The sequence below is a fragment of the Fringilla coelebs genome (assembly GCF_963513975.1).
Source record: "Fringilla coelebs genome assembly, chromosome: 30".
Lineage (NCBI taxonomy): Eukaryota > Metazoa > Chordata > Aves > Passeriformes > Fringillidae > Fringilla > Fringilla coelebs.
In genome coordinates this window covers 1,381,181-1,408,392 of record NC_140056.1, presented here as the reverse complement: position 1 = coordinate 1,408,392, position 27,212 = coordinate 1,381,181, and the positions used below count along the sequence as shown (strand labels likewise).

Genomic DNA, 27,212 nt, shown 5'->3' with positions numbered 1-27,212 from the left:
CCCCAGCTCTGTGTGCCCCCAAAGCTCTGTGTGCCCCCCTAGCCCTGTGTGCCCCCAGTTCAGTGTGCCCCCCCTAATTTTGTGTGCCCCCCAGCTCTGTGTGCCCCCCCAGTTCACTGTGCCCTCCCCAGCTCTGTGTGCCCCCCAGCTCTGTATGCCCCCCAACCCCGTGCAGCCCCCCAAACCTCTGTCCCCCCCCCCCACCCTTCCTTATCCTCCTGACCCCCCCCAGCCCCACACACCCCCAACCCCCTGCAGCCCCCCCAGTTCTGTGCAGCCCCCCCGAGTCCCTGTCCCCCCAACACCATGGGCTCCCCCATCCCCTGCAGACCCCCAGATCTGGAAGCCCCCCCAAATCCCTGTTCCCCCAGGCCTCCCCATCATCCTGAGCCCCCCATCCCCTGCAGCCCCCCCCAGCTCTGTGCAGCCCCCCCAAGTCCCCGTCCCCCCCATCCCCTGCAGACCCCCCAGCTCTTCCCATCATCCTGACCCCCCAACTTAGCCCCACACCCCCCCACCCCCTGCAGCCCCCCAGACCAGTGCAGCCCCCCCAAACCTGTGCAGTCCCTGTCCCCCAGACCCATGGATCCCCCACACCCATGTACCCCCCCCAGATCTGGAAGCCCCCCCAAATTCCTGTCCCCCCAGCCCTCCCCATCTTCCTGAGACCCCCTAGCCCCCCACACCCCCATCCCCTGCAGCCCCCCCAAACCTGTGCAGCCCCCCAAGTCCCTGTCCCCCCCAAATCCCTGCAGCCCCCCCAGCCCTCCCCATCCTCCTGAGACCCCCACACCCCCATCCCCTACAGCCCCCCCAAACCTGTGCAGCCCCCCCAAATCCCTGCAGCTCCCCCAGCCCTCCCCATCCTCCTGAGCCCCCCATCCCCTGCAGCCCCTCCAGTTCTGGCAGCCCCCCCAAATCCCTGCAGCCCCCCCAAATCCCTGCAGCTCCCCCAGCCCTCCCCATCCCCTGCAGCCCCCCAAACCCGTGCAGCCCCCCAAGTCCCTGTCCCCCCCATCCCCCTGACCCCCCCAGCAGCACCCACCCTCCCGGCCCCCCGCCCCCCGTACCGTGCGAAGCCCACCCCCCTGCTGGCGCCGTGGGGGTCGCGCAGGATGCGGGTGGAGACCACCTGCCCGAAGGGCTTCAGCAGCGCCTCCAGCTCCTGCTCGTCCACGCCCAGCGGCAGGTTCGAGATGTACAGGTTGGTGGGGTCCTGCTCCTGTTGCTGTGGGGAGGGGTCAGCCCAGGGGAGGGGGCTCCTGGGGGGTCCCGGGGGTCGCTGGTGGGTGGGGAGGGGGTTCGGTACCTTGGCCATCTGTGCCTGCACCCCGCTGGCCTTCAGGGCTGTCACGGCTTTTTGGGCGGCCGTGGGGCTGTCAAAGTCCACGAAACCGTAACCTGGGCAGGGGGGGGAGATCAGAGAGACCCCTCCCCAAAACAACCCCACCCCCCACCATCCAGACCCCCCCTCCACCCCCCTGCCCCCCAACCTTTGCACTTGTTGGTTGTTTTATCCAGGATGGCTTTGGTGGAGACGATCTTCCCATAACTGGGGGGGGGAAAAGGGGGTGTCAGCACTCGGTGGGACCCCCAGCCCCCCCCGGGGGGCTCTGGGGGGTGGGGGGACAGCGGGACCCCAGCCCCACTCACGGCTGGCAGAGCTTGACCAGGTCCTGGTCCGTGGTGCCGGGGTGCAGCCCCCGGATGTAGAGGTTGGTCTTGCTGAGCTGGTCCGGGGCCCCCCCGGCAGGGCTGGGGCTGGGGGGTCCCAGGGGCTGGGCGGGGGGCACATAGGGCTGCTGGGGGGGGGGAATGGGGGGTCAGCGCCTTCTACGGCCCTGCTGCAGCCCCCCAAAAACCTCCCCCCACCAAGGAAGCCACCCCAAGGGGGGTTCAGCCCATCCCGGGGGGCTGCGGGAAGCCCCCCCACCCCTCACCGGGGGACACCCCCCCAACCCCATTATCTCCCTGCTGGACCCCATTATCTGCCCCCAACCCCATTATCTCACTCTGGACCCCGTTATCTCACCCTGGACCCCATTATCTCACCCTGGACCCCATCAATTCCCCCCAACCCCATTATCTCCCCCCTGGACCCCATTATTTCCACCCGACCCCAAAATCTCCCCCCAACCCCGTTATCTCTCCCCGGACCCCATTATCTCCCTCCTGGACCCCATTATCTCACCCCTCAACCCCATTATCTCACTCTGGACCCCATTATCTCCCCCCAACCCCATTTTTTCCCCCCTGGACCCCTTCATTTCCCCCCAACCCCATTATCTCCCCCCCAGACCCCATTACCTCTCTCTGGACCCTATTATCTCCCACCTGCACCCCATCATCTCCCCCCGACCCCAAAATCTCCCTCCGACCCAATTATCTCCCTCCTGCACCCCATCATTTCCCCCGACCCTATTATCTGTCCCCTGGAGAGAAGGAACCCTGGACCCTCCCCCCCGGACCCCATCATATCCCCCTGCACCCCATTATCTCCCCCCGGACCCCATTATCTCCCTCCTGGACCCTGTTACCTCCCCCCGACCCCAAAATCTCCCCCCCAACCCCATTATCTCACTCTGGAGCCCAAAATCTCTCTCCTGCACCCCATTATCTCCCTCCTGCACCCCATTATTTCCACCCGACCCCAAAATCTCCCCCCGGACCCATTATCTCACCCTGCACCCCATTATCTCCCCCCAGACCCCATTATCCCCCATCAACCCCCCCAACCCCCCCTCCGGGGGTCCCCCAACTCCTCCCTCCCCCCAGGACCCCAAACCCCGACCCTCCCCCCATCCCCCACTCGGGGGGTCCCCATCTTCCCCCCTCCCCCCCCCCCCCCATTCCATCCCCCCGTCACCCCCTCTCCCGGGGCGCCCCTCCCCCCACCGGGGGGGTCCCTGTCGCCCCCGCCCCGGTGTCCCCCGGTGGGGGGGGTGGGGGGGAGGCGGCGATGGGGGTGACCCCTCCCCCTCCCGTCACGACACACCGGGATGCGGAGGGAAACTGAGGCACGAACCGGGGGCGAACACACGCGACCCCCCCGGGAGAACCGGAGCTCACCGGGGGGGGGGGGGGGTGTCCCCGCTCCGTTCCCGGTGTTGGGGGAGGGGTGGCTCGGTGGGGTGTCCCCCCCCCCTCCCTTTCCCAGAACCCCCATTCCCCGCCCCCCCCCCCGGGCCTGTCCCGCCGGGACGGCCCCGGAGCCGCCCCCCCGGTCCCCCCCGCCGCACCGGGCGCACCGGGGCCCGCCGCCCCCCCCGGTACCTTCTTGCCGCCCTTGTTGTAGGCGAAGGCGGGGAGCCCCGAGCGCGGCGGCACCGAGAGCAGCATTTTCCCGAGCGCGAGGGGCCGGGACCGGGCGTGACGTCACACCGGGAGCCAGCCTGGAATCCGGGCGGGCCCCGCCGCGCCGGGTCCTAGCGCCGGTCCCCGCCCGGTGCTGCCCGAGCTGCTCCGGGGGTCCCCGTCACACCCCGGTCCTGCCCGTTCTCTTTCGGTGTCACCCCCCGGTGTTCCCCGTCACCCCCCCCGGTGCGTCCCGTTCGCCCCCGGTGTCACCCGCCACCCCCCCCGTCCTTCCCGGGTGTCACCCCCCCGGTCCTGCCCGTACTCCCCCGGTGTTCCCCGTCACACCCCGGTGCTGCCCCGTCCTCCTCCGGTGTTCCTCGTCACCCCCCGGTCTTGCCCGTTACCCCCCGGTGTCACCCCCCGGTCCTGCCCATTCTACCCCGGTGTCACCCACGGTGCTGCCCGTTACCCCCCGGTGCTGCCCGTTACCCCCCGGTGTCGCCCCCGGTGCCTCCCGTCCTCCCCCGGTGTCACTCCCGGTACCGACTGTCACCCCCCCCCCCCCCGTGACCCCGTCAGCCCCACGGCAGCCACGGACACCCCGGGGGTCTCACCGCCCCCCTGCCACAAATGAGACCCCCCCGTACCGCCCGGAACACGGGGGGAACACCGGGGGACACGGCGGGGGGGATCCCGCACCCCTCCTCTCCCGCAACGGCCTCAACCGGGAGGAGGAGGGGGGGTCGCCCTCACGAACCCCCGGGGGGGCTGCACCCCCCGACCCCCCCTCCGCACCGGGGAAATGTCACCGACCCCCCCCCACTCCGGTACGGCGCGGTCCCTTTAAGTGAAGCCCCGCCCACCGCCGCCATTACCCCTTGGCCCCGCCTCCCCGCCCTCACCGTGGGCGCGGCCATTTTGGAGGCGCTGATCACGTGGTCGGACACCACACCCCGCCCGCCGCCATATTGGCGCCTTCCCTCTCTCACGTGATTGCGTCAGGCCACGCCCCTTTCTGAGGCGGCGCTGGGGGCCGCCATCTTGGAGTCGGGAAAGCGCGGAATTTGGGGGGGCCCTGAGGGGTCTGGGGGGCGTCCCGAGGGTCTGTGGGGCGGGATTGGGGTTTCCAGCGGGCTCTGGGGGTCGGCAGGGCAGGACTGAGGGGTGCCAGGGGTAGGATGGGAGGATTTCGGGGGCATCTGGGGGGGCTCTGGGGCATCCTGGGGGCACCCGAGTGTCTGTAGGGGATCCTGAGGGGGGTTTTGGGGGCAGGTTGTGGCATTTTGGGGTTTATAGAGTAGAATTGGGGTGCTGGGGGTGCCTTGGGGGGAGAAAGGGCAGAAAGGGGCACTGGGGGTGCCTGAGGGGGTCTTTGGGGGGTCACAGGACACCTGGGGGGTCTCTGGGGCATCCTGGGGGCACCCCAGTGTCTGTAGGGGATCCTGAGGGGGGTTTTGAGGCAGGTTGTGGCATTTGGGGGCCTATAGGGTAATATTGGGGGTCTGTAGGGTAGGATTGGGGTGCTGGGGGCACCTTGGGGGGAGTCTGTGAGGCAGAAAGGGGCACTGGGGGTGCCTGAGGGGGTCTTTGGGGGGTCATAGGACACCTGGGGGGTCTCTGGGGCATCCTGGGGGTACCCCAATGTCTGTAGGGGATCCTGAGGGGGGTCTTTGAGGCAGGTTGTGACATTTTGGGGTTTATAGAGTAGGATTGAGGGTGCTGGGGGCACCTTGGGGGGATGTGTGAGGCAGAAAGGGGCACTGGGGGTGCCTGAGGGGGTCTTTGGGGGGTCATAGGACACCTGGGGGGGCTCTGTGGGGCATCCTGGGGACACCTGAGCTATAGAACAGGGCTGGGAGTACTTGGGGGGGCTTGTGGGGCAGCTGGAGGGTCTGTAGGGCAGGGTTGGGGGGGGTCACAGGGCACCTGGGGGGGTCTTGGGGGCACCTGTGGTGGTCCGCGAGGGTCTGTGAGGTGACACAGGACGCCAGGGGCACAATGGGGGTCCCAGCCCTGCTGTGCCCACCCTGGCCCGAGCTCAGCCGGGGGGGCAGTGACAGCACGGGAGGGGCACAGGGTCTGGGGGACCCCCCGCATTTCTCTCCTTGTGCCCCCCCCCCAAATGTCCCCTCTGTGTGTCACCCCCGTGACAGGACACGTGTCCCACCGCAGTGTGTCACCACAGCGTCCCCAGATTGTCCCCCCACGGTTCCCCATTGTTCCCCACATGTCCCCCAGTGGTTTGCCCCACATGTCCCCTCCCCACTGTCCCCCCTCACATCCCCCCGCGTGTCCCCCACATTTCCCCCATTAATCCCCCCAAAACCCCCCCACACTCCCCCAGGGCTGTCCCCCTGTTGTCCCCCGGTGTGCCTCCCCCTTAAAACCCCCACCCCCCGCCACGACTGTCCCCCCGGTGTCCCCCGCCCCCCTTGGGTGTCCCCCGGTGTCCCCCACCACCCCCCCTTGTGTCCCCCCCGGCGTCCCCCTCTCCCCCCGTGTGTCCCCCCGGTGTCCCCCACCCCCTTAAGGCTGTCCCCCCTGGTGTCCCCCCTGGTGTCCCCCCTGTATTCCCCCCAACACCCCCCCACATCCCCCCTAGGGCTGTCCCCCGGGTGTCCCCCCGGTGTCCCCCACCCCCCCGGTGTCACCCCCGCCCCCCGTGTGTGTCCCCCATCATCCCCCCGTGTGTCCCCCCGGTGTCCCCCGCCCCCCTAAGGCTGTCCCCCCGCTGTCCCCCCGCTGTCCCGGCGCTGTCCCAGCCCTTTGTGCCCGCGGATTGTTCTGGCTTTGCCGGGCTCAGCAGCGCCGGGGCCCCCCCGTGCTGAGCCAGGGCTTCGCCCGCTGACTCACCCCACGTGCGGGGGCTGCTGAGCCGGCAGAGCCCCGGCCGGCCGGGGGGGCACCGGGGCTGGGCCCCTCCCGCCGCGCCCGCGGTGGGGTCAGCCCCGGCCCCGAGCCTGGCCCGGTGTGGGACACCCCGGGACACCCTTGTCCCCCAGTTTGTGCAGGTGTGTGACCCCTCCGGGACACCCCTGTCCCTGAATTGTGGCAGATGTGTCACCCCCTCCAGGACACCCCTGTCCCCAATTCTTGTCCCAGGTGTGTGACCCCCTCCAGGACACCCCTGTCCCCAGTTCTTGTCCCAGGTGTGTGACCCCCCCCAGGACACCCCTGTCCCCTGGTTTGTGGCAGATGTGTGACCCCTCCGGGACACCCTTGTCCCTGAATTGGGGCAGGTGTGTGACACTCCCCCCTGTCCCCCCAGCTTGTGGCAGGTGTGTGACCCCCCCCCCCCGGGACACCCCTGTCCCCAGTTCTTGTCCCAGGTGTGTGACCCCCTCCAGGACACCCCTGTCCCTAATTCTTGTCCCAGGTGTGTGACCCCCCCGCCCCCTCCAGGACACCCCTGTCCCCAGTTCTTGTCCCAGGTGTGTGACCCCCCCCAGGACACCCCTGTCCCCTGGTTTGTGGCAGATGTGTGACCCCCCTGGGACTCCTCTGTCCCTGAATTGTGGCAGGTGTGTGTCACTCCCCCCTGTCCCCCCAGCTTGTGGCAGGTGTGTCACCCCCCCCAGGACACCCCTGTCCCCAGTTCTTGTCCCAGGTGTGTGACCCATCCTGGTCCCCCTGCCAGGGACAGCCCTGTCCCCACGTTGATCCACTTGTGCCACCCCTCCTGTTGCCCCACTCTGTCCCCGCTGGTGTGTGACATTGCCACCCCCCTGCCAGAGCACGTCCCTGTGTCCCTGTGCTCATCCCAGGTGTGTCACCCTGTCCCCTGTGACCCCCCCAGGACCCTGTCCCTGTGCTCATCCCAGGTGTGTCACCCTGTCCCCTGTGATCCCCCCAGGACCCTGTCCCTGTGCTCATCCCAGGTGTGTCACCCCCCCAGGGACAGCCCTGTCCCCACTCTCATCCCAGATGTGTGACACCCTGCCCCCCCCCATCCCCCCAGCCTTTCATCCCGGTCTTTCATCTCTGGTTGTCCTGGCAACACCCCAAAGGGTCCCAGGGGTTGCCATGGCACCCAGGGATGCTCCAAGGACCCCCACAGCCCCCTCCCAAAATCCTGCCTCACCCTCAGCACCTCAGGGCTGCCCTGCACCAAGGGGGGGGGACAGGAAAACTGGGGGGTGACAGGGACAGTGCCAGGGGTGGCAGTGCCAGGGGTGGCAGTGCCGGGGGTAGGAGGTGCCCCCATCCCGGGTGTGCTCTGCACTCCCCTCTCCCACAGCTGCACCATGGCCATCGGGGAGGTAAGACCCTGCGAGCGGCCCCGACCCCCCAGCCCCCCCAAACCCCCAGCCCCAGAGTCCCTCCCTGCCGGGGGGGTGGGAGAGCAGCCCCTAACTCATGGGAATCCCCCAGCCTGTCACTTCAGTGCCCAGCCCATAGCCCTGGCACTGGGGGGTGTCTCTGTGTGCCCCTCACTGTGGCCCCTGGCCCCGTGGTGGCTGCTGTCCCTGTGGCCCCATTGCCAGGACATCTTGTCACCGCAGTGCCCAGGGACGGAGGGGTCCCATCCCTGAGGTACCCCATCCCCGTGGTACCCAGAAACCGGGGCATCCTGTTTCCATGGCACCCCACTGCCCCGGTACCCCCCATTGCAGTGCCCAGGTGCTGAGGGGTCCCATCCCCCAGGTACCCCATCTCTGAGGTACCCCATCCCAAAAACTGAGGCACCCCATCACCAGGGCACCCCATCACCGAGGGCCCCCCCCACTGTGGGGTACCCAGGTGCTGAGGGACCCCTCAAAACTCCCCATCACGCTGGTACCCAATCACTGCGGCATCCTGTTGCCATGGCACCCCCCCCAAAATACCCCATCCCCAAGCCCTCCCGCCCCCATGCCATCACCCCTCTGTGCCACCCCCTCCTGGCGGTGCCCGTGGGGTGACCCCTGGCCCCGCTGTCCCCCCAGGAGCTGCGCAGCGGCCGCTTCTGGCGGGGGGTGCTGGCGGAGCTGGTGGCGACCCTCATCTTCGTGGGGGTGGTCCTGGGGGCTTCGGCAGCCCCGGGGCCGCTGGCACCGGCCCTGGCCGGGGGGTTGGTGGCCGGGGGGCTCGTCTGCACCCTCGGGGGTCCCCAGGCCAACCCCGCGCTGACGCTGGCCCTGCTGTGCACCCGCAAGCTGAGCGCCCTGCGCGGGGCCGCGGGGGTCCTGGCGCAGTGCGCGGGGGCCACGCTGGCCTCTGCTGCTGCCCGTGCAGCGCTGCAGGACGACACCAGCCTCGTCACCAGGGTGAGTGCCCCCATCCCTGTCCCATTTCTGTCCCCGTCCCCTGGCACTGGACAGATTGGACGGGTGTCCCTCCTGCAGGCGAGCGCGGTGGGGACAGCGGGGACAGCGCTGGCGTGGGAGACCTTTGCCACCTTCCAGCTGGCGCTGGCCGCCTTTGCTGCCTCCGAACACGCAGCCCCGCAGGCCGGGCTGGCCCTGGGCAGCGCCGTGGCCGCCGGTGCCCTGGCCGCAGTAAGGACCCCCGCGTGTCCCACCCGCCCGGGGGATCCCCACCCCACCAGCCCCTGACCCTGACCCCCCCCGTCTCCCACAGGGGCCGTTCTCGGGGGGCAGCATGAACCCCGCGCGCTCGCTGGGGCCGGCCATCGTCACCGGGCTCTGGGATGATCATTGGGTGAGTTGGGGACACCCCGGGGCTCCCCCAGAGTCCCCAAGTAAGGGGAGGTCTCCCGGCTGCGTCCCCACCCCAGGACAGCGGTTCCTGATCTTCCCTTCCCTTCCTGTCCCTGACCTGGCCCTGGGTGCCCCTGGGACAGATCAGCACCAGCTGTGTCCCCCAAGGTCCTCATGGTGTCACCATGGCAGGACCGCTGTGTCCCCCCTATTGCCATCCTTGGGACAGGCCCCATCCCCTCCCCAAGTCCCCCTACCCCAAACGAGTGACACCCCCTCCCCACGGCTGCCCTCATCCCTGGGGCAAGTTCCTCTGCTCCGTCCCCATTCCTGGGGTGGGGTCCCCTGTCCCCCCCGCCCCTGGGTGTCCCCCCATCCCTGGGACACCCCAGCGCTCCGTCCCCCTCCAGGTGTACTGGCTGGGGCCGGTGCTGGGCGCGGTGCTGGCCGGGCTCTCCTACGAGTTCATCCTGGCGCCCGGAGCCTCCCGGGAGAAGCTCGGTGCCTGCCTCTCCTGCCGGGACGTAGCTCTGGTGGAGACCCCCAGCCTGTCCCCCTCCTCGGTGGCCCACGGCCCCCCACCCCCCCCGGCCGAGCAGGGCACTGCCTGAGCCCCCCCGCTCCACCGCAGCCCCCCGATCCTCCACACCCCGACACCGGATCCTCGCCGCCGCCAGCACCTTCCGTGGGGCACCCACAGGGTGGGCGGCTCCGCGCCCCCTCCCCTTTTACTGTCCTCTCCCCCGTGCGGGGATTAAAGGTGTGTTGGGGTCGCAGGTGGGTGCGGATCGATGCTGTGAGAGGACCGGGGGGCGGGGGGGTCTCGACCACCGCCCCGCGCCCTCGGTGTGCGGCGGCACCGCGACCCCGGGGCTGCGGGCGGGGCGGGCGGGCGGGTGCGCCCTCCCCGCGGCCCCCGGCGAGGGCGGGGGCCGGGACCCCCCGTCAGCCCGTCCCGTGCCGGGGAGCTGAGCGCAGCAAAGCCCTTTGTGGTGGCCTCTGCAGCCCCGGCAGATTCCGGCGGGCGCCAATGGCCGGGCCGAGCCCTAATCCCCCCGGCCGGGGACTCAGCGCCCGCTAAGCCGGGCTGAATAAACCCTCCCGCAGACAACAGCACCGGGGGGGGGGGGGACACCCCGCAGCCCCCACCCTGCGGGGCCCACCCAGACCCCCTCCCGCGGGGTGGGGGGCGGCTCCCAGCAGGGGCTGCCCCAAAGTGCCCCCAAAACATTTGGGGGGGTGGGAGGTGTGTCAGTGCTGGCCCCCAGCAAGGGGGTCCCCTAAACCCCACTGAGGGCACCAATGGGTCACAGCTCCCCCCCCCTCCCCAAGAAACCCCAGGGATGGGGGCGCCGAAGTTCTGGGGGGGGTCCCCACTGTGGGGGGGTGCGGGGATGCCCGGGGGGCTCGGGGTGGGGGTTCCTCACCGCGTGTCACCTGTCCCGTGCCCGGGCAGCGAAGCGGTTAACGGGGGGTGGCGGAGGTGGGATCCCACCCCCGGGGCCGGCCCGGGGGGGCCTTATAAAGGTGGGCGCGGGCGGCCCCCGGGGAGGGGAGCGGGGCCGTGGAGGGCAGCGGGGCCAGGCCATGCGGGAGCTGCGCTCGTCCGCCTTCTGGAGGGCCGTCCTGGCCGAGTTCCTGGGCAGCCTCCTCTATGCCCTGCTGGGGCTGGGGGCCTCCCTGCGCTGGGCCCCGGGCCCCCCCAGCGTCGTGGGGGCCGCCCTGGCCTTCGGGCTGGCCCAGACCACCCTGGTGCAGGCGCTGGGCCATGTCAGCGGGGGCCACGTCAACCCGGCCATCACGCTGGCCTTCCTGATGGCCTCGCAGCTCTCCCTGCCCCGGGCCCTGGGCTACCTGCTGGCCCAGGTGCTGGGCATGCTGGCCGGAGCCGGGGTGCTCTACGGGGTGACCCCGGGCCCCGTCCGTGGCACCCTCGGCCTCAGCGCGGTGAGCACGGGGGGGATCGGGGGGCTGGGGGTGTCTGCAGGGCTGGGGGATCGGGGGGTGGGGGCTGTAATGAGGGTTTGGGGGGATTGGGGGCTCCAGGAGGTGTTTGGGGGTCTGAGGTACTTTGGGAGTGTAAGGGGGATTTGGAAGGATGGGGGGAGTCCAGGGGTTGTTTGGGATCTGGGGTGCTATGGGGCTGAAGTGGGGGGATGAGGGGTTCAGAGAGGTTTGGGGTAATTGGGGGGGGGGATCCAGGAGGTGGTTTGGGGTAGCATGGGGCTCTAATGGGGGTTCTGGGGTTCAGAGGTGTTTGAGGGTGGACTGGGGGGGTCCAGAAGATGTTTTGGGGTTTGGATTGATGTGGGACAGCAATGGGGGACTGGGCATCCCAGAGGAATTTGGGGATGAAGACGTGTTTGTGGTACAGTGGAATTTTGGGGTGTGGAAGAATAACGAGGGAGGATTTGGGGAGCTGGAGGGGAACGGGGGAGCAACTCTGCGGGGTGCTGAGCCCTCTCCCCGCGCAGCTGCACCCCGGCGTGGGCCCGGGCCAGGGCACGGTGGTGGAGCTGCTCCTGACCGCCCAGTTCGTCCTCTGCGTCTTCGCCAGCTTCGACGACCGTCACGATGGGCGCCCGGCCATGGCCGCCGTGCCCGTCGGCTTCTCCCTCGCCCTCGGCCACCTCTTCGGGGTAAGGGCGGCCGCGGGGACCCCCGTGCTGGGAGCCCGGGGGCTGGGACGGGGCTGGGGGGCAGCTGTCCAGCCCCCCACTGCCCCATCCCCCCGCAGATCCACTACACGGGCGCCAGCATGAACCCCGCTCGCTCCTTCGCCCCCGCCGTCATCACCCGCAACTTCGCCAACCACTGGGTAAGTGGGGGGGGACGGGGACCCCCAAACCCGCCCCGGGCCCCCCCAGTCCCTCCCCGCTTGTCCCTGTCCTGCCCCAGCCGCTGTCCCCACTGAAGGCGGGTGGCTGCCGGTGTCACCACGGTGACAGCAGCGCCCCAGGGTACCCCCCGACATCCCGGGGAGCAGGAGACGGGTCCTGCCCCCGGGGACATCCCGGGGAGGGCGACGCGCGGCCGTCCCTCGCTCGCCGGGAGACGGGCGGCCCCGAATGGGCCGGCTCTCGGGCGTCAGCGGGGTGGGCGCCGTGTCCCCCCGGAGGGCGGGGAGCCGGGGGTCCCCCGGTGCCGGTGCCCACGCCGCCCCCCCGCAGGTGTACTGGGCGGGCCCGCTGCTGGGCGCGGCGCTGGGCGCGGTGCTGTACGAGTTCGCGCTGTGCCCGCGGCCGCGCAGCTTGGCCGAGCGCCTGGCCGCCCTCAAGGGAGAGCCGCCCGCCCCCACCGCCGTCACCGCCGCCGCCGCCGCCGCCGAGCCGCCGCCCGAGCCGCCGGCAGAGCCGCTGGAGCTGAAGACGCAGGGGCTGTAACGGGGCCCGTCCCGGGGCGCGGCCCCGCGCCCGCCGCTGCTTTGCTGTGACGGGGCCGCCGCGGTGCGTGTGGTGCGTGTGTGTGCGGCGCGGCGCGGCGGGCGGGCGGCGGCGGGGCCCCGCTGCCGGGAACCGGCCACCGGGCTGCCCGGGGCCGCCCGTACCGGGCCGGGGCCGCCCCGCCCCGCCGCGGCGGGACTTCTGTGTTCGGTGAATTAAACCTGCTCTTTTATTTTGGTAACCGCTCGCGGCCGTGCCCGGCACCGGGAACCGGGAGGGACCGGGCGTGGGGGGGACACCGGAGGCCGCCCGGCGGGTGGCGGGAGGGGCCGCCCGTTCCCGCGCCCGGGGCAGGCCCCGCCCAGCCAGCGCCGTTCTTAAAAGGGCAACGCCGCCACCGCGTCCCTTCCCCGCAATGAGCCCCCGGCCCCCCCGCCTTCCCCCCCCTCAGCGCCGCGGGCCGGGGGGCGAGGGCAGGGGGATTGGGGCACCCCGAGGCACCGAGCCGCCGGTTTGTGCCCATGGTGGTCGGAGGGAGGGTTTGTGCGGACGGGGACACCAGAGGGTCCACCGGGCTGCTCAGGGGGAGTTGCCGCTTGAAGGGTGCGGGCGGGGCGGGGCCTCGGCCCGCGGGAACTGGGGCGGTTGTGTAACGCCGCCCCCGCGGCCGGACCGGGAGCGCGGCCGTGAGGGCGGCGGGGACGGGGCGGCGGTGAGCGGGACCGGGGGGCACCGGGATTGGGGGGTCCGGGGGCGGGGAGTGTCCCGGGACCGCCCGGGAGCGGGGACTCGGGGTGATCCGGGGTCACCGTAACCGGGAACGGGGGGGGGGGGGTTGATACGGGATCGGGGGAACCGGGACCTCCGGGTGTTCCGGGCTCTGGAGGGTGTTCCGGGCTCGGCGGGTCCGGAGTGCTCCGGGATCGGGGGGGTCCGGGGGAAACTGGGGGCTGAGATCCGGGATCGGGCGGGGGGGTCAGGAATGCTCGGGGACCGGGGTGTAGTCCGTGACTTGGGGGGGGGAATCCAAACTGGGGGGGTGATATGGAATCGGAGGAACCGGGACTTGGGGTGCGCCGGGGCTGTGGGATGCGCCGGTGTTGGGGTGGACCGGGACCGGGAGGTGCGCTGGGATCGAGGTGGTACCGGAGCCTGGGGGTTGGTGTGGGATCGGTGGGCTCCGGTACCGAGCGGGACCAGGCCTGGGTGGTTCATCGGTGTTGGGGACACTGGGACCGGAGAGTGCCCCGGGATCTGGGCGACCGGGACCAGCAGATGGGCCTGTACCGGGGGAGCCCAGAACGGGTGAGACGACCCCAGCGCGGGGTCCCCGGTGCTGACGGTGGCCCGCAGGTGGCCCCCGGTGCCGGTGCCGTGCGCAGCCCCGCGCTGCATGGACTGGTACATGATGAACTGCGAGCTCCTGGCCACCTGCAGCGCCCTGGGCTACCTGGAGGGCGACGTGTACCACCGGGAGCCCGACTGCCTGGGTAGGTGGGCACCCGGGGGCGGCGGGGGAAACCGGGGACGGCGGGGATTGACGGCCCCGTGTCCTCAGAGAGCGTCAAGGACCTGATCCGGTACCTGCGCCACGAGGACGAGACCCGGGACGTGCGGCAGCAGCTGGGGGCAGCCCAGATCCTGCAGAACGACCTCCTGCCCATCCTGGTGCAGTACCCGCAGGAGAAGGTGCTCTTCGATGCTGTCATCAGGTACCAGGGGCAGGGGGGGTCCCATGAGGGCTCCTGGGTGGGTAGGGGTCCCGTGGGGGCTCCTGGGTGGGTAGGGGTCTCTCACAGCCCTCCACTCCCTCCTCACAGGTTGATGGTGAACCTGACCCAGCCGGCCCTGCTGTGCTTTGGGAAGGTGCCAGCTGATGCCACCTCCCGCCACCACTTTCTCCAGGTGCTGTCCTACCTGCAGGCCTACAAGGAGGTGAGTTTGCCCAGAAACGTGCCACGGGCAGGGGGCTTTGCCCACGGTCCCCTGCTCACGTGGGCTCTCTGCAGGCTTTTGCCAGTGAGAAGGTGTTCGTGGTGCTCAGTGAGAAGCTCTACAACCTCCTGCAGCTGGTGAGCCCCCTGTCCTCGGGGATCCCCAGGGGGCTGCAGGGTCTGTCCTTGCTGGGGCTTCCTGTGGGGGCTAAAGGGTCTTGGAATTATCAGGGGGCTTCAGGGTCCATCCCTGCCACGGGTCCCTGGGGGCTGTGGGGTCTGTCTTTGTTTGGGGTCCCTCAGGAGTTACGGGGTCTGTCCCTGCTGGGGGTCCCTCAGGAGTTATGGGGTCTGTCCCTGTTGGGGTTCCTCAGGAGTTATGGGGTCTGTCCTTGCTTGGGGTCCCTCAGGAGTTATGGGGTTTTTTCTTGCTGGGGGTCCCTCAGGTGTTGTGGGGTCTGTCCCTGCTGAGGTTCCTCAGGAGTTATAGGGTCTGTTCCTGTTGGGGTTCCTCAGGAGTTATGGGGTCTGTTCCTGTTGGGGTTCCTCAGGGGCTGTGGGGTCTGTCCCTGTTGGGGTCCCTCAGGGGCTGTGGGGTCTATCCTGCAGGGCTCTGGGGTCCTTCCCTGCCAGGGACCCCCAGAGGGCTGTGGGGGGCCCTGACAGCTGTGTCCCCCCAGGACTGGGAGCAGCGGCAGGAGGAGGACACGCTGCTGATCGAGAGGATCCTGCTGCTGGTGCGCAACGTGCTGCACGTGCCCCCCGACCCCACAGAGGAACAGGTACCAGGAGAAGACCCTTCCCTGGCTCCCTGACAGATCTGGGGCCTCAGTGGCTCCGTGGGGACCTTGACACGCCGCCACCATCCCCAGCAGGGCGTGGATGGCGACGCCAGCGTGCACGACCGGGTGCTGTGGGCGCTGCACATCAGCGGCATGGACGACCTGCTCAAGTTCCTGGCCAGCGCCCAGGTGGAGCAGCAGTGGGCCCTGCACGTCCTGGAGATCATCTCCCTCATGTTCCGTGAGCAGGTGAGCTGGGCCAGGGGCGGCAGGGCGGGGTGGCAGAGCCCTCAGAGTGCTGACAGAGCTGCTGGCAGAGCCCAGAGGAGCTGGCAGCGCTGGGACAGCGGACGGCGGGGGCTGAGCACGGGGAGGACACACGGGAGCTGGAGACCTTGAGGCAGAGAGAGCTGGCAGAGAAGAGAACCCGGGCACTGCAGCGCACGTCCAGGTGAGGAGGGGGCACCCCCGGGGCAGGGATGGGACCCCTGAGGTGGGGACAGCATCACTCAGCCCCTGTCCCCTGTCCCCTGCCCAGGCATTCTCGCTTTGGTGGCTCCTACGTCCTGCAGGGCGTCAAGTCCATCGGGGACAGGGACGTGGTGTTCCACAAGGGGCTGCACAATGTGAGTGTGGGGCAAGGGCACAGGGCTGGGGACGGGACAGGGGGCACAGGGACAGGGATGGGTGTGGAATGTGGCACTGGGGATGTGGCACAGGGTGGAGGGACGAGGACGTGGTGGGAGGTGCAGGAATGTGGTGAGGGGCATGGGGTTGGGGACACTGAGGGGGGCACGGGGCTGGGGACAGGGTAAGGGGTGGGGAAACAGGAGCATGGGTGGAACACGAGACTAAAGATGTGGTGTGGGGTATGGGGTCAAGGACGTGGCAGGAGACACTGGGATGTGGGATGGGGTCAAGGATGTGGCAGGTGGCACTGGGATGTGGGATGGGGTCAAGGATGTGGCAGGTGGCACTGGGATGTGGGTGTGAGTGGAGGGCACAGGTTTGGGGACGTGGTGGGGGTCACACAACCAGGGAGGTGGCAGTGGGCACAGGGACAAAGTCATGGTAGGGGGGACAGGGATGTGATTGGGGGCATCAGCTGGGCAGGGGGCACAGGGGCAGGGATGTAGAGGGGGCTGTTGGGACAGGGACACAGTGGGGGCAGGGGCCAGGGGCATGGTGGGGGGCACTGGGATGGGGACGTGGCAGAGGTCACTCATTGAGAAGGGGATGTGGGTGGGGGACACAGGATTGGCAGATGGGACGTGGAGCACAGGAGCAGGGATGTGGCGGGGCTGCAGGAACAGGAACGCGGTGTGGGTCTCCAGCACAGCAATATAGTGAGTGCCACAGAGACAGGGACCCCAGGGATAAATCTGGCCACTCCATCCCCCGTGCAGCTGAAGAGCTACACCCACGACCTGGGCAAGGAGCCCCGGCGGCTGCCCCGGCGCCGGCAGGCGGCCCCCGAGGCCGAGCCCTCCCGCCGCTCCGCCCGCAACGTGCGGCTCTTCCTGCGCCGCTTCTGCCAGGACTTCCTGGAGGACTGCTACAACCGCCTGATGCTGCTGGTCAAGGTGAGGGCTGCGAGGGCCAGCATCCCCTCCCCAGCCTGTGGGATCCCAGCTGAGACCCCCCTGGTTGCCCCCAGGACCAGCTGGTGCGGGAGAAGGCTCAGCAGCACGACGAGACTTATTACCTGTGGGCCACCGCCTTCTTCATGGCCTTCAACCGGCTCCACGGCTTCCGGCCCGAGCTGGTGTCCGAGACCGTGGGGGTCCGAGCCTTCCACTTCATTGAGCAGAACCTCACCACCTACTATGAGATGGCACTGATGGACAAGAAGGAGGCAACAACCTGGGCCCGCAGGTGAGCACCTGGGACCCCCCAGGGCACCTGGTGGTACCTGAGACTCCCCGTGGTGTCTGGGACCTTCTGGGCACCTGGGATCCCCACAGTACCTGGGATACCCCCAGTGCCTGGAATCCCTTGGGCACCAGAGATTCCACCCTTTGGTGGTGAATCCCAGTACCTGAGACACTCCCCGTGGTGTCTGGGACCTTCTGGGCACCTGGGATACCCCCACTGCCTGGGACCCCCCCCCCAGGGCACCTGGGACACCCTTTGGTGGTGAATCCCAGTACCTGAGACACTCCCTGTGGTGTCTGGGACCTTCAGGGCACCAGGGACCCCCAGTGCCTGTGACTCCTTGGACACCTGGGACCCCCCCCCAGGGCACCTGGGACACCCCTTGGTGGTGAATCCCAGTACCTGAGACTCCCCATGGTGACTGTGACTTTCTGGGCACCTGGAACCCAGGTGCCTGAGACTCCTTGGACACCTGGGAGACCCAGAGGCACCTGGGACACCCTTTGGTGGTGAATCCCAGTACCTGGGGTTCTCCTTGGGACTCCCCATGGTGTCTGGGACCTTCTGAGCACCAGGGACCCCCACAGTACCTGGGATACCCCCACTGCCTGGGACCCCCCCGGGGTACTTGGGACACTCTTTGGTGGTGAATCCCAGTACCCGAGACTCCCAATGGTGTCTGGGATCTTCTGGGCATCTGGCATCCTCACAGTACCTGGGACTCCTTGGACACCTGGGAGACCCTGGGGCACCTGGGACACCCTTTGGTGGTGAATCCCAGTACCTGGGATTCTTCTTGAGCACCTGAGACTCCCCATGGTGTCTGGGACCTTCTGGGCACCTGGGATAGCCCCACTGCCTGGGACCCCTGGACACCTGGGACACCCCTTGGTGTCTGGGACCCTCAGCTACTTCACCCCTGGTACCTGGGACCCCCTGGACACTTGAGACCACCCCTGGTCACCTCCCCAGTGCCTGGAACAGCCCGGGAACCCAGGAACCTCTGGGCACCTGGGACTCCCTGTGTTGCCTGGAACCCCCTTGGGCATTTGGGACTCTGGGAGTGCTTGGGACCCCCCCAACTACCTGAGCACCCCCCATGGCACCTGTGACCCCCCCCACTGCCACGGCCAGGATGCACTTGGCCCTGAAGGCGTACCAGGAGCTGCTGCGGACGCTGCAGGAGATGGATCGCTCCCCGGAGCAGGCGGTGCGGGACAGCAGCCAGGTCATCAAGAGTGAGTCCCCCCCATCCGTCCTTCTGTCCATCCCTGCGCTGTCCCCTGAGCCACCACCCCTTCCCACCGCCTCCCTCTCCCCCAGGCAACATCTTCTACCTGATGGAATACCGGGAGCTCTTCCTGACGCTCTTCCGCAAGTTCGACGAGACCAAGCAGCCGCGCAGCTTCCTGCGGGACCTGGTGGAGACAGCTCACCTCTTCCTCCGCATGCTGGAGCGCTTCTGCCGCGGCCGCGCCGGCCTCGTCGTGCAGGTGGGGTGGTGGCACCGGCAGGTTTTGTGGAAAACCCTTTTTTCAGTTTTTTTTTCTCCTGAGAGGCTTCAAGAACAAACTGTGAACAATGAGTGTCCACCACCAATCTCGTCGTGCAGGTGGGGTGGTGGCACTGGCACTGGCAGGTTTTGTGAAAAATCCTTTCTTCAGGGTTTTTTTCTCCTGAGAGGCTTCAAGAACAAAGTGTGAACAATGATTGTCCACCGCCAATCTTGTGGTGCAGGTGGGGTGGTGGCACCGGCAGGTTTTGTGAAAAACCCTTTCTTCAGGGTTTTTTTCTCCTGAGAGGCTTCAAGAACAAAGTGTGAACAATGATTATCTGCTGTGGCCACGCCGGCCTCGTGGTGCAGGTGGGGTGGTGGCACCGGCAGGTTTTGTGGAAAACCCTTTCTTCAGGTTTTTTTTTTCTGAGAGGTTTCAAGAACCAAGTGTGAACAATGAGTATCCACGTGGTGCACATGAGGTGGTGGCACCAGCAGGTTTTGTGAAAAACCCTTTCTTCAGGGTTTTTTTCTCCTGAGAGGCTTCAAGAACAAAGTGTGAACAATGATTATCCACTGCCAATCTTGTGGTGCAGGTGGGGTGGTGGCACTGACAGGTTTTATGAAAAATCCTTTCTTCAGGGTTTTTTTTCTCCTGAGAGGCTTCAAGAACAAAGTGTGAACAATGATTATCTGCCAACAACCTCGTGGTGCAGGTGGGGTGGTGCCGCTGACACCTTTTATGAAAAATCCTTTCTTCAGGGTTTTTTCTCTTGAGAGGCTTCAAGAACAGTATGTGGACAATGATTATCTGCTGCCAACCTCGTGGTGCAGGTGGGGTGGTGGCACCAACAGGTTTTGTGAAAAATCCTTTCTTCAGGGACTTTTTCTCTTGAGAAGCTGAGAGGCTTCAAGAACAAAGTGTGAACAATGATTATCTGCCGCCAATCTCGTGGTGCAGGTGGGGTGGTGGCACCGACAGGTTTTGTGAAAAATCCTTTCTTCAGGATTTTTTTCTCCTGAGAGGCTTCAAGAACAAAGTGTGAACAATGATTATCTGCCTCCAACCTCGTGGTGCAAGTGGGGTGCTGTCACAGTGATCGCAGGGTGAGGGAAGAGGTGAGAAAGTGACTCCATGGTCAGAAGGTTGATTTATTATTTTATTATTTATATTATATTTAAACTATACTAAAAGAATAGAAGAAAGGATTCCATCAGGAGGCTTGAAAGAATAGAAAAGGAATGGAATGATGATAAAATCTTGTGACTGACCAGCGAGTCCGAGACAGCTGGACTGTGATTAGCCATTAATTAAAAATGAGACCAATCAAAGATGCACCTGTTGCATTCCTCAGCAGCAGATAATTATTATTTCCATTTTGTTCCTGAGGCTTCTCAGCTCCTCAGGAGAAAAAATGTTAAGGAAAGGATTTTTCATAAAACATGTCTGTGACATAAGTTCCTCTCCCTTTTTATTAGAACGGAAAGAGGGAGATGCTGTAGTGTGTTTTTATACTTTGTAATAGTTTTGGTTTTGTATCCCCGTATTTTTCCCGAGTGGTTTACCCCAGATTGTGCCCCCTCCCTTTACCTGTGCAATCATTCTCCTCCCTTTATCTGTGCAATCATTCTCCTGTGTTGAGATCATCCCCAAATCCCCGCCCTGGCTCTCTGTCAGTCACTCAGCAGCCCATCCCCTCCATCTAGAAGTTTCAGTCCAGGAGGTTGAGTGATGAGCCAGAGGCCAGGGGTCAGCCCCCCAAGCATTACCCCATGTCCTAAATGTCCATCCCCCAGGATCCATCCCTTAGGGTTACTAATTAGTAAAATGTTGCCTACTTTGGGTTTCCACCTCCCTTTAAATGTAACTTTGGCGCCTCTCCCAGGGCTCTCAGCAGGAGCCCTCTGAGCTGTAGGGGCTCCTCTGGAGCTCCTAGAGTAAAACCTTGGATTAACCCCTGCTAGGAGGTCAGCCCTTTTATCTTCTACTCTTCTGCTGCTGCCCTTGGCACCCTCGGGGCACCAGAGTCTCCCCGCTGTCAGTGTCAGGGGTGCCCACCCGCTGGGGCTGGCCGGGGTTCCTGAGAGGCTCCCAGAGAGACCGAGACACGGCTGCCCCGCCTTGGGGGTCCCTGGGGGTCAGGCAGCCCCTCCTGACCCCATCCTTGCCCCCCCAGAGCAAACGTGTGAGGAGGAAGAAGAAGAGGAAGCAGCCCCAGGTGCCGGCGGTCCCCGCCCCGCTCAGCGCGGCGGAGCTGGAGCAGCTCTGGGAAGGATTGGCCCCGCAGGTCCAGGCGTGTCTGGAGGTACCAGGGAAGGCTCCGGCCCCACGGGGGGTTCTGGGGGTGCTGCTGGGGCACAGCATAACCCTGTCCTGCCCCAGGGCGAGGTGCCCCTCCCCGAGGACGTGGTGCCCTTCGACGCCGCCTCGGAGACGCCGGTGGAGGAGCAGCGCGCCGAGGCTCTGCTGCGGATCCAGGAGTGCCTGCAGGACTCCCGCGTGCCCCAGGCCCTGCAGCTGCTGCGCTCAGCCAGGTACCTGCACCATGGGGCCCATCCCGTGCCCGGGGCGTGGGGACATGGTGCCAGCCTGTCCCCACTGTCCCCAGGGAGGTGTGGCCCGAAGGGGATGTGTTTGGATCCGCGGATGTGGGGCCGCCTGAGGAGACCCGGCTGCTGCGGGAGATCCTCTTCGCTCCCCTGCCCAGTGAGTCCCCACCTGTGACCCTGGGAAGTGGGAAAACTTTGGGATGGGGCGCTGCAGACCCTCAGCACATCCCACCCACCGCAGGGCACACACCCGTCGAGCCCGAGGAGCCGGAGGAAGAAGAAGAAGAAGAGGAGGACGAGGAAGAAGAGGAAGAGCAAACCGTGCAGGTGTCGGAGAAGGAATTCAACTTCCTCGACTACCTGAAGCGGTGAGAAGGGTTTGGGGAGGGCTGGGGGGTCTCACAGCAGGGCAGGGACACTGACAGGGCTGCCGGGCAGGTTCGCCTGTGCCCCCGTGGTGCGGGCGCTGGTGCTGCTGCTGCGGGGCTACGCGCGGAACAGCGCGCGCACCAACCACTGCGCCGCGCGGCTGCTGCACCGCCTGGCCCGCGACCTGCGCATGGAGCCCCTGCTCTTCCAGCTCTCCCTCTTCGCCCTCTTCCACCGCCTGCTCAGCGACCCCGCGGCTGCTGCACACCAGGTCAGACAGGGCCCTGAGCCCCCCGCCCGTGAGGGGTCTGTCCCTGCAGCCCCCAGCCCTGCTCAGTCCCTGCAGCCCCCAGCCCCGCTCAGTCCTGACAATCTCCCAATCCTTGGTCTGTCCCTGCAGCCCCCAGCCCCGCTCAGTCCCTGCAGCCCCAGCCCTGCTCAGTCCCTGCAGCCCCCAGCACCGCTCAGTCCCTGCAGCCCCAGCCCCGCTCAGTCCCTGCAGCCCCCAGCCCCACTCAGTCCCCAACATCTCCCAGCCCTGCTCTGTCCCTGCAGCCCCACTCAGTCCCCTGAATCTCACAGCCCTATTCTCTCCCTGCAGCCCCCAGACCCACTCAGTCCCTAGAATCTCATGGCCCTGCTCAGTCCTGAGAATCTCCCAGCCTTGCTCTGTCCCTGCAGCCCCCAGCCCCACTCAGTCCCCAGCATCTCCCAGCCCCATCAAGTCCCCAGGATCTCCCAATCTTTGCTCTGTCCCTGCCTCACTCAGTCCCCTGAATCTCACTCCCTGCAGCCCCCAGCCCCACTCAGTCCTGACAATCTCCCAATCCTTGGTCTGTCCTTGCAGCCTCAGCCCTGCTCAGTCCCCAGAATCTCACAGCCCCCCTCAGTACCCTGAATCTCACAGCCCCACTCAGTCCCCAGCATCTCCCAGCCCTGCTCTGTCCCTGCAGCCCCCAGCCCCGCTCAGTCCCCAGCATCTCACAGCCCTGCTCAGTCCCCAGCATCTCACAGCCCTGCTCAGTTCCCAGCATCTCTCAGCCCTGCTCTGTCCCTGCAGCCCCCAACCCCGCTCAGTCCCCTGAATTTCACAGCCCTACTCTGTCCCTGCAGCCCCCAGCCCCACTCAGTCCCCTGAATTTCACGTCCCTGCAGCCCTCAGCCCCACCAAGTCCCCAGAATCCCCCAGGCCCACTCAGTCCCCAGAATCCCCCAGCCCTGCTCAGGCCCCAGAATCTCACAGCCCTGCTCTGTCCCTGCAGCCCCCAGCCCCACCAAGTCCCCAGAATCCCCCAGCACCGCTCAGTCCCCAGAATCTCCCAGCCCTGCTCTGTCCCTGCAGCCCCACTCAGTCCCCTGAATCTCACAGCCCTATTCTCTCCCTGCAGGCCCTAGCCCTGCTCAGTCCCTAGAATCTCACGGTCCCGCTCAGTCCCCAGCATCTCCCAGCCCCACCAAGTCCCCAGGATCTCCCAGCCCAGTTCTCTCCCTGCAGCCCCCAGCCCCACTCAATCCCGACAATCTCCCAATCCTTGGTCTGTCCCTGCAGCCCCACCAAGTCCCCAGGATCTCCCAATCTTTGCTCTGTCCCTGCCCCACTCAGTCCCCACCATCTCCCAGCCCTGCTCTGTGCAGGCCCCAGCCCCACTCTCCATCCCTGGTGTTCCCCAGCCCTGCTCTGTATTCCAAATTCCCCTCAGCCCCACTCTCTGTCCCCAGTGTCCCCCAGCCCCTCTCTCCCTCCTGCTGTCCCCAGGAGCTGGTGACCTTGGCCAAGTTCATTCTGGGCAAGTTCTTTGCGCTGGCAGCCACCAACAAAAAGGCCTTTGTGGAGCTGCTCTTCTGGAAGAGTCCTGCCATCGTCTGTGAGATGACCAAGGGCTACAGCTCCCTGCAGGAGGGAGAGGGGTGAGTGGGGCAGGAAGGGGGCTGCCACTCCCCCCTCCCCTCCCCTCCCCTCATCTCCTTCTTGCCCCTCCCCAGGCCCACCCGGAGCCGGGTGCCCCCCTGGACCCCGCAGGAGGAGCAGGAGCTGCGAGAGCTGTACTGGAAGTACAAGGAGGTGGAAGGTACCAGGGGTCTCTGGGGTCTCAGTGGGACCCCCGGGGGGTGGCAGGGGCTCTGTCCCTGCATCCTCACTGTCCCACAGGTGGGGACATCCTCGCTGCCATCCTGGCCCATCTCCCGACGCCCGGGCGGACGCGGAGGCAGGTGGTGAAGCAGCTGGTGAGGATGGGGCTGGCCAGCAGCGCCAAGGACTTCCCGCGGGAGAGGTGCGTCAGGGACCCCCGGGGACAGGGCAGGGACCCCCTGGGACAGGGCAGGGACCCACAGCCGTTTCCCACCCCCCAGGAAAGGCACCCGCATCGTGCTGTGGACGCAGGAGCAGGAGGAGGAGCTGACGCGGCTCTTCGAGGAGTTCCAGGGCTCGGACGGTGAGCTGGACACGGGGGGGCAGACCCCAAAAATCCCCCTGTGGCCTCCCCACCCTGACTCTCCTCCCCACAGACGTCCTGGGGAACATCATGAAGCACCTGACGGCGCGGCGCTCGCGGGCTCGGGTGGTGGAGAAGCTGCTGGGGCTGGGGCTGGTGGCTGAGCGCAAGGAGCTGTACAAGAAACGCCGGAGGAAGAGCCACAGCCACGGCCCTGGGCAGGTACAGGGGGCTGGAGGGTGCTGGGCTGTGCCCTGGGGGTGCTGTCCCACCCTGGGGGCACCCAAACAGAGCCTGTCCCCACCCTGGGGCCACCCAAACACTGCCTGTCCCCATCCTGGGCACCCAAACAGAGCCTGTCCCAATCCTGGGCATCCAAACACTGCCTGTCCCCACCCTGGGGGCTGGAGGGTTCTGGGCTGTGCCCTGGGGGTGCTGTCCCACCCTGGGGGCACCCAAACACTGCTGGCTCCCACAGGCTGCCACAGGTGTCCCGGCCATGCCAGCCCAGGACAGCTCAGGAGAGGATGAGGACAGTGAGGAGGAGGAAGAGGAGGATGAGGATGAAGCAGAGGAAGGCCTCGTGGAGGAGCACTGGGTGCCTGAGGAAGGGGCTGGGCAGGACCTGGTGCAGCACCTGCATCGGGAAGGTGGGTGAGGGGCTGCAAACCCCCCAGCTGGGCTTGGCCGAGGGTCCTGTGTCACCTCCTGCTGTCCCCAGGGCTGGCCGGGCCGCTGCGGTGGCTGGAGAACTGCCTGCGGAGGGCGGCGGGGGACCGTGAGGAGGACGGTGAGCGGGGTGGGGGTCGGCTGGGGGAGGGAGGGGGGGGTGGTGGGGTCGGGGTCCCGCTGACGGCGCTATCCCGCCCCAGGCGTGTCCCACCCGGTGCCGCTGGTGCCGCTGACGGAGGAGAACGAGGATGCCATGGAGGACCGGCGCTTCCGGAGCCTTCTGCGGCGGCTGGGGCTGCGTCCCCCCGCCAGCGAGCAGGTGAGGTCCCTGTCCCCATCCCTGTCCCCATCCCTGTCCCCATCCCTGTCCCCATCTCTGTCCCCAGCACAGCCCTGCAATGTCCCCCCTTCTCCCCTCTCCCCCCAGGAATCCTTCTGGCGCATCCCGGCCGCCCTCACCCCACAGCAGCTCCGGCGCGCGGCCGCCTCCATCGCCCACCACGCCCCCTCAGGCTCCCCCCAGCGCCTGCCAGAGCCCCCCAGGTGCCCCCAGGAGCCGCCTGCAGGTGAGGGATGGGGCTGGGGGTGCGGGACCCCCAGGTGTGGGGCTGGCTCTGAGCCCCCCTCCTTGTGCCCCTCAGCAGAGCCGCTGCCGGCAGGGCTGGGATCAGACTCGGAGAGGTGAGAGCGGAGTTCCCTTCTCAGCTTGTGGGGTCCTGGATTTTTTTGGGGGGGGGTCTTCTCCCTGCCTGGGGAGGGGATCTGGCCCCCTGCACTGTGTCTGAGCTGTGCCAACCCCTGCAGCGAGGAGCCTGTCCCTGTCCCCGTCCCTGTCCCCAGCCCAGCGCAGCTGCGCACCAAGAGGCGCCGGGAGCTCGCCAGCGAGGATGAGGATGAGGATGGTGGGAGCTCAGGTGGGTTCAGCCCCTCTGCTCACTCCTGGCGGCTGAGTGGGCACTGCTGGGTTGGGGTTGTCCTGTCCCTGTCCCCTTTGCCACATCCCTGGGGGGCTCAGCCCTCTCCCCTCTCCCTCCATCCTCAGGCACGGGGCCGGCACCCCCAGCTCCCCGCTCCGAGGAGGATGAGGAGGAAGAAGAGGATCCACAGCCCTGGGGGAGGAGGAAGCGCATCCGCTGTCTGGAAGAGGAAGAGGAGGAGGGCTGAGAGGCTTCCTATACCCTGCCTGTGCCCAGGCCTTGTGCTGTTTCCTGGGCTTTTTGCAGATTTTATTGGATTTCTGCAGGTTTTTTGCAGTTTTTCTTGGGTTTCTACAGGTTTTCTGGGGTTTCTGCAGATTTCCTTCTGCAGGTTTTGATGCTGTTTTTAAAGGTTGCACAAGCAACCAGTTTCTCCACCTTCCCCCCCTTCCCCTAATGTTGCCATTTACCCCAAATTCCCTCCCTTTTTTCTCAGCTGTTGGGGTTCCGGGTTTTTTTTCTTAAAACTTTTTACATCTAGACAGGGCCTAAATAAATAAAAGTGACTTTTGCCCTTCTTGGGTGTGTGTGGGTCTGCAGGGGGGCTGGGGGCTGGAGCCGCCCTGGCCTCAGGGAGTGCCCAGTCCCTGTCCCCGTGTCGCAACTCCCTGATAACCACGGCTATAAAGGGCTCCCGGGGCCGGCCTGGCCGCGGTGACCGCACGGGGCAGGGGACAGCGGCGAGCCGGTGAGGAGCCGGGGCACGGGGCGGGCACGGGGGGCTGCAGCCACGGGGGTCTGACGGGGCTCTGTCCTTCTCCCCCCCAGCCACGGGGGTCTGACGGGGCTCTGTCCTTCTCCCCCCTCCACAGCCCCCTCTGAGAGCCACCACCACCATGCCACGTCTTCTGCTCTTCCTCCCTCTCCTCATCCTCAGCCGTGCCACGGCCGTGTCCATCATCACCCCCGGGCTGGCTGACGGTGACCGGGCGCTGCTGGCCGAGCTGGCGGAGCTGGCAGAGCCCACCCCGCCGCGGGCACCGGGGGTACCGTGCCAGGCGCTTCACCCCGACGCCCTGCCCGGTTTCTCCCGGTTGCCGCCGCTGCCCCGGGGGCTGGCCCGTGCTGCCATGACCCTGGCGCTGCTCAGGGCCGGCTGTGCCGCCCAGGCCGAGCCCGAGGCGCTGGAGCTGGCACGGGAGCTGGGCACCCCCACGGCCGCGGCGCTGCTGCGGGGGCTGGCGCGGGTACCGGGCGCTCCGGCGCCGCGGCCGCTGGCCCTGCTGCTCCTCAGCCTGGCCCTGAGCCCGGGGGGCTCTGCCTGCGCGGATCCCCCCACGCCGGGCACGGAGCCCACGCCGCCCCCGAGCCGGGAAAGCCGGGAATTCCCGCGGCTCCGGCCGTGCCGCGGCGCCGTGCGGCGGCACCGGCGGGAGGATGAGGACGCCTGCAGCCCGGCGGGGGAACGGGAAGCCCACCGGGTGCTGGACTGGGTACCGGGAGTCAGCATCTTCTACAACCTCGGCACCAGCGTCTACTTCGCCTTCCAGGGCTGCGAGGCCACGGCGTCCACGCGGGCGCTGGAGGCCGCCGAGGACCTGGGCTACGCCGGGCTGGCCGCGCTCACCGGGGGCTTGGGGGGCCCGGTGGCCATGGGGGTGCAGCTGGGGCTGCAGCCGGGGCTCAAGGCCGGCGTGCGGGCGCTCGTCGGGTATTTCACCTCGGCCGGGGAGCCCGCGCCGGTGCCCACCGCGCACAGCGGCGCCGTGGTCATCGTCTGAATAAAGGGCACGTGTGGCAGCTGGTGGCGGGTCGCCTTTGGGGACAATCGGTGCGGGGTCACCCTGCCCTGGGGCAGGTTGGC

The 27,212-nt window shown here is 67.3% G+C and overlaps 5 protein-coding genes across 5 annotated transcripts in view; 4 read left to right on the top strand and 1 right to left on the bottom strand.

The window, feature by feature from the left end:
* RBMS2 (RNA binding motif single stranded interacting protein 2) overlaps positions 1-3,391 on the bottom strand; it is a gene marked incomplete at its 3' end in the record, with an annotated part of 3,924 nt that extends 533 nt beyond the window's left edge. Inside the window, exons 1-5 of the mRNA XM_084223475.1 lie at positions 3,274-3,391; positions 1,654-1,802; positions 1,494-1,552; positions 1,310-1,401; positions 1,046-1,228 (exon numbers count right to left, since the gene is read on the bottom strand). Coding sequence (XP_084079601.1) covers positions 1,046-1,228; positions 1,310-1,401; positions 1,494-1,552; positions 1,654-1,802; positions 3,274-3,339 — 549 coding nt within the window. The 5' untranslated portion in view covers positions 3,340-3,391. The remainder of the gene's footprint in view (positions 1-1,045; positions 1,229-1,309; positions 1,402-1,493; positions 1,553-1,653; positions 1,803-3,273) is intronic.
* Positions 3,392-6,051: 2,660 nt separating this feature from the next.
* LOC311164166 (aquaporin-2-like) lies at positions 6,052-9,667 on the top strand. Its single transcript, XM_084223504.1, has 5 exons — positions 6,052-7,556; positions 8,223-8,543; positions 8,622-8,774; positions 8,857-8,937; positions 9,347-9,667. Exons 1-5 carry the CDS (start codon positions 7,542-7,544, stop codon positions 9,545-9,547), a joined length of 771 nt encoding a protein of 256 aa, XP_084079630.1. The 5' UTR covers positions 6,052-7,541; the 3' UTR covers positions 9,548-9,667.
* Positions 9,668-10,523: 856 nt separating this feature from the next.
* MIP (major intrinsic protein of lens fiber) lies at positions 10,524-12,319 on the top strand (the record flags this gene model as incomplete). The annotated part of the gene is made up of 4 exons (XM_084223541.1): positions 10,524-10,883; positions 11,411-11,575; positions 11,674-11,754; positions 12,107-12,319. The coding sequence occupies 4 exons, from the start codon at positions 10,524-10,526 to the stop codon at positions 12,317-12,319; spliced, it is 819 nt and encodes a 272-aa protein (XP_084079667.1).
* A 672-nt stretch (positions 12,320-12,991) lies between these two features.
* Positions 12,992-25,838, top strand: TIMELESS (timeless circadian regulator). The gene is made up of 30 exons (XM_084223430.1): positions 12,992-13,031; positions 13,673-13,809; positions 13,878-14,031; positions 14,140-14,254; positions 14,329-14,391; positions 14,934-15,035; positions 15,126-15,284; positions 15,353-15,486; positions 15,574-15,661; positions 16,442-16,618; positions 16,693-16,910; positions 18,045-18,148; positions 18,234-18,403; positions 20,583-20,711; positions 20,789-20,940; positions 21,015-21,112; positions 21,197-21,323; positions 21,394-21,595; positions 23,081-23,232; positions 23,308-23,393; positions 23,474-23,597; positions 23,677-23,759; positions 23,833-23,981; positions 24,238-24,409; positions 24,481-24,549; positions 24,632-24,750; positions 24,859-24,997; positions 25,073-25,112; positions 25,236-25,345; positions 25,474-25,838. The coding sequence occupies exons 2-30, from the start codon at positions 13,713-13,715 to the stop codon at positions 25,593-25,595; spliced, it is 3,654 nt and encodes a 1,217-aa protein (XP_084079556.1). The 5' UTR covers positions 12,992-13,031; positions 13,673-13,712; the 3' UTR covers positions 25,596-25,838.
* Positions 25,839-26,072: 234 nt separating this feature from the next.
* On the top strand, positions 26,073-27,129 carry APOF (apolipoprotein F; the record flags this gene model as incomplete). Its single annotated transcript, XM_084223664.1, has 2 exons — positions 26,073-26,096; positions 26,221-27,129. The coding sequence occupies exon 2, from the start codon at positions 26,245-26,247 to the stop codon at positions 27,127-27,129; it is 885 nt and encodes a 294-aa protein (XP_084079790.1). The 5' UTR covers positions 26,073-26,096; positions 26,221-26,244.
* Between the last annotated feature and the right edge of the window lie 83 nt (positions 27,130-27,212).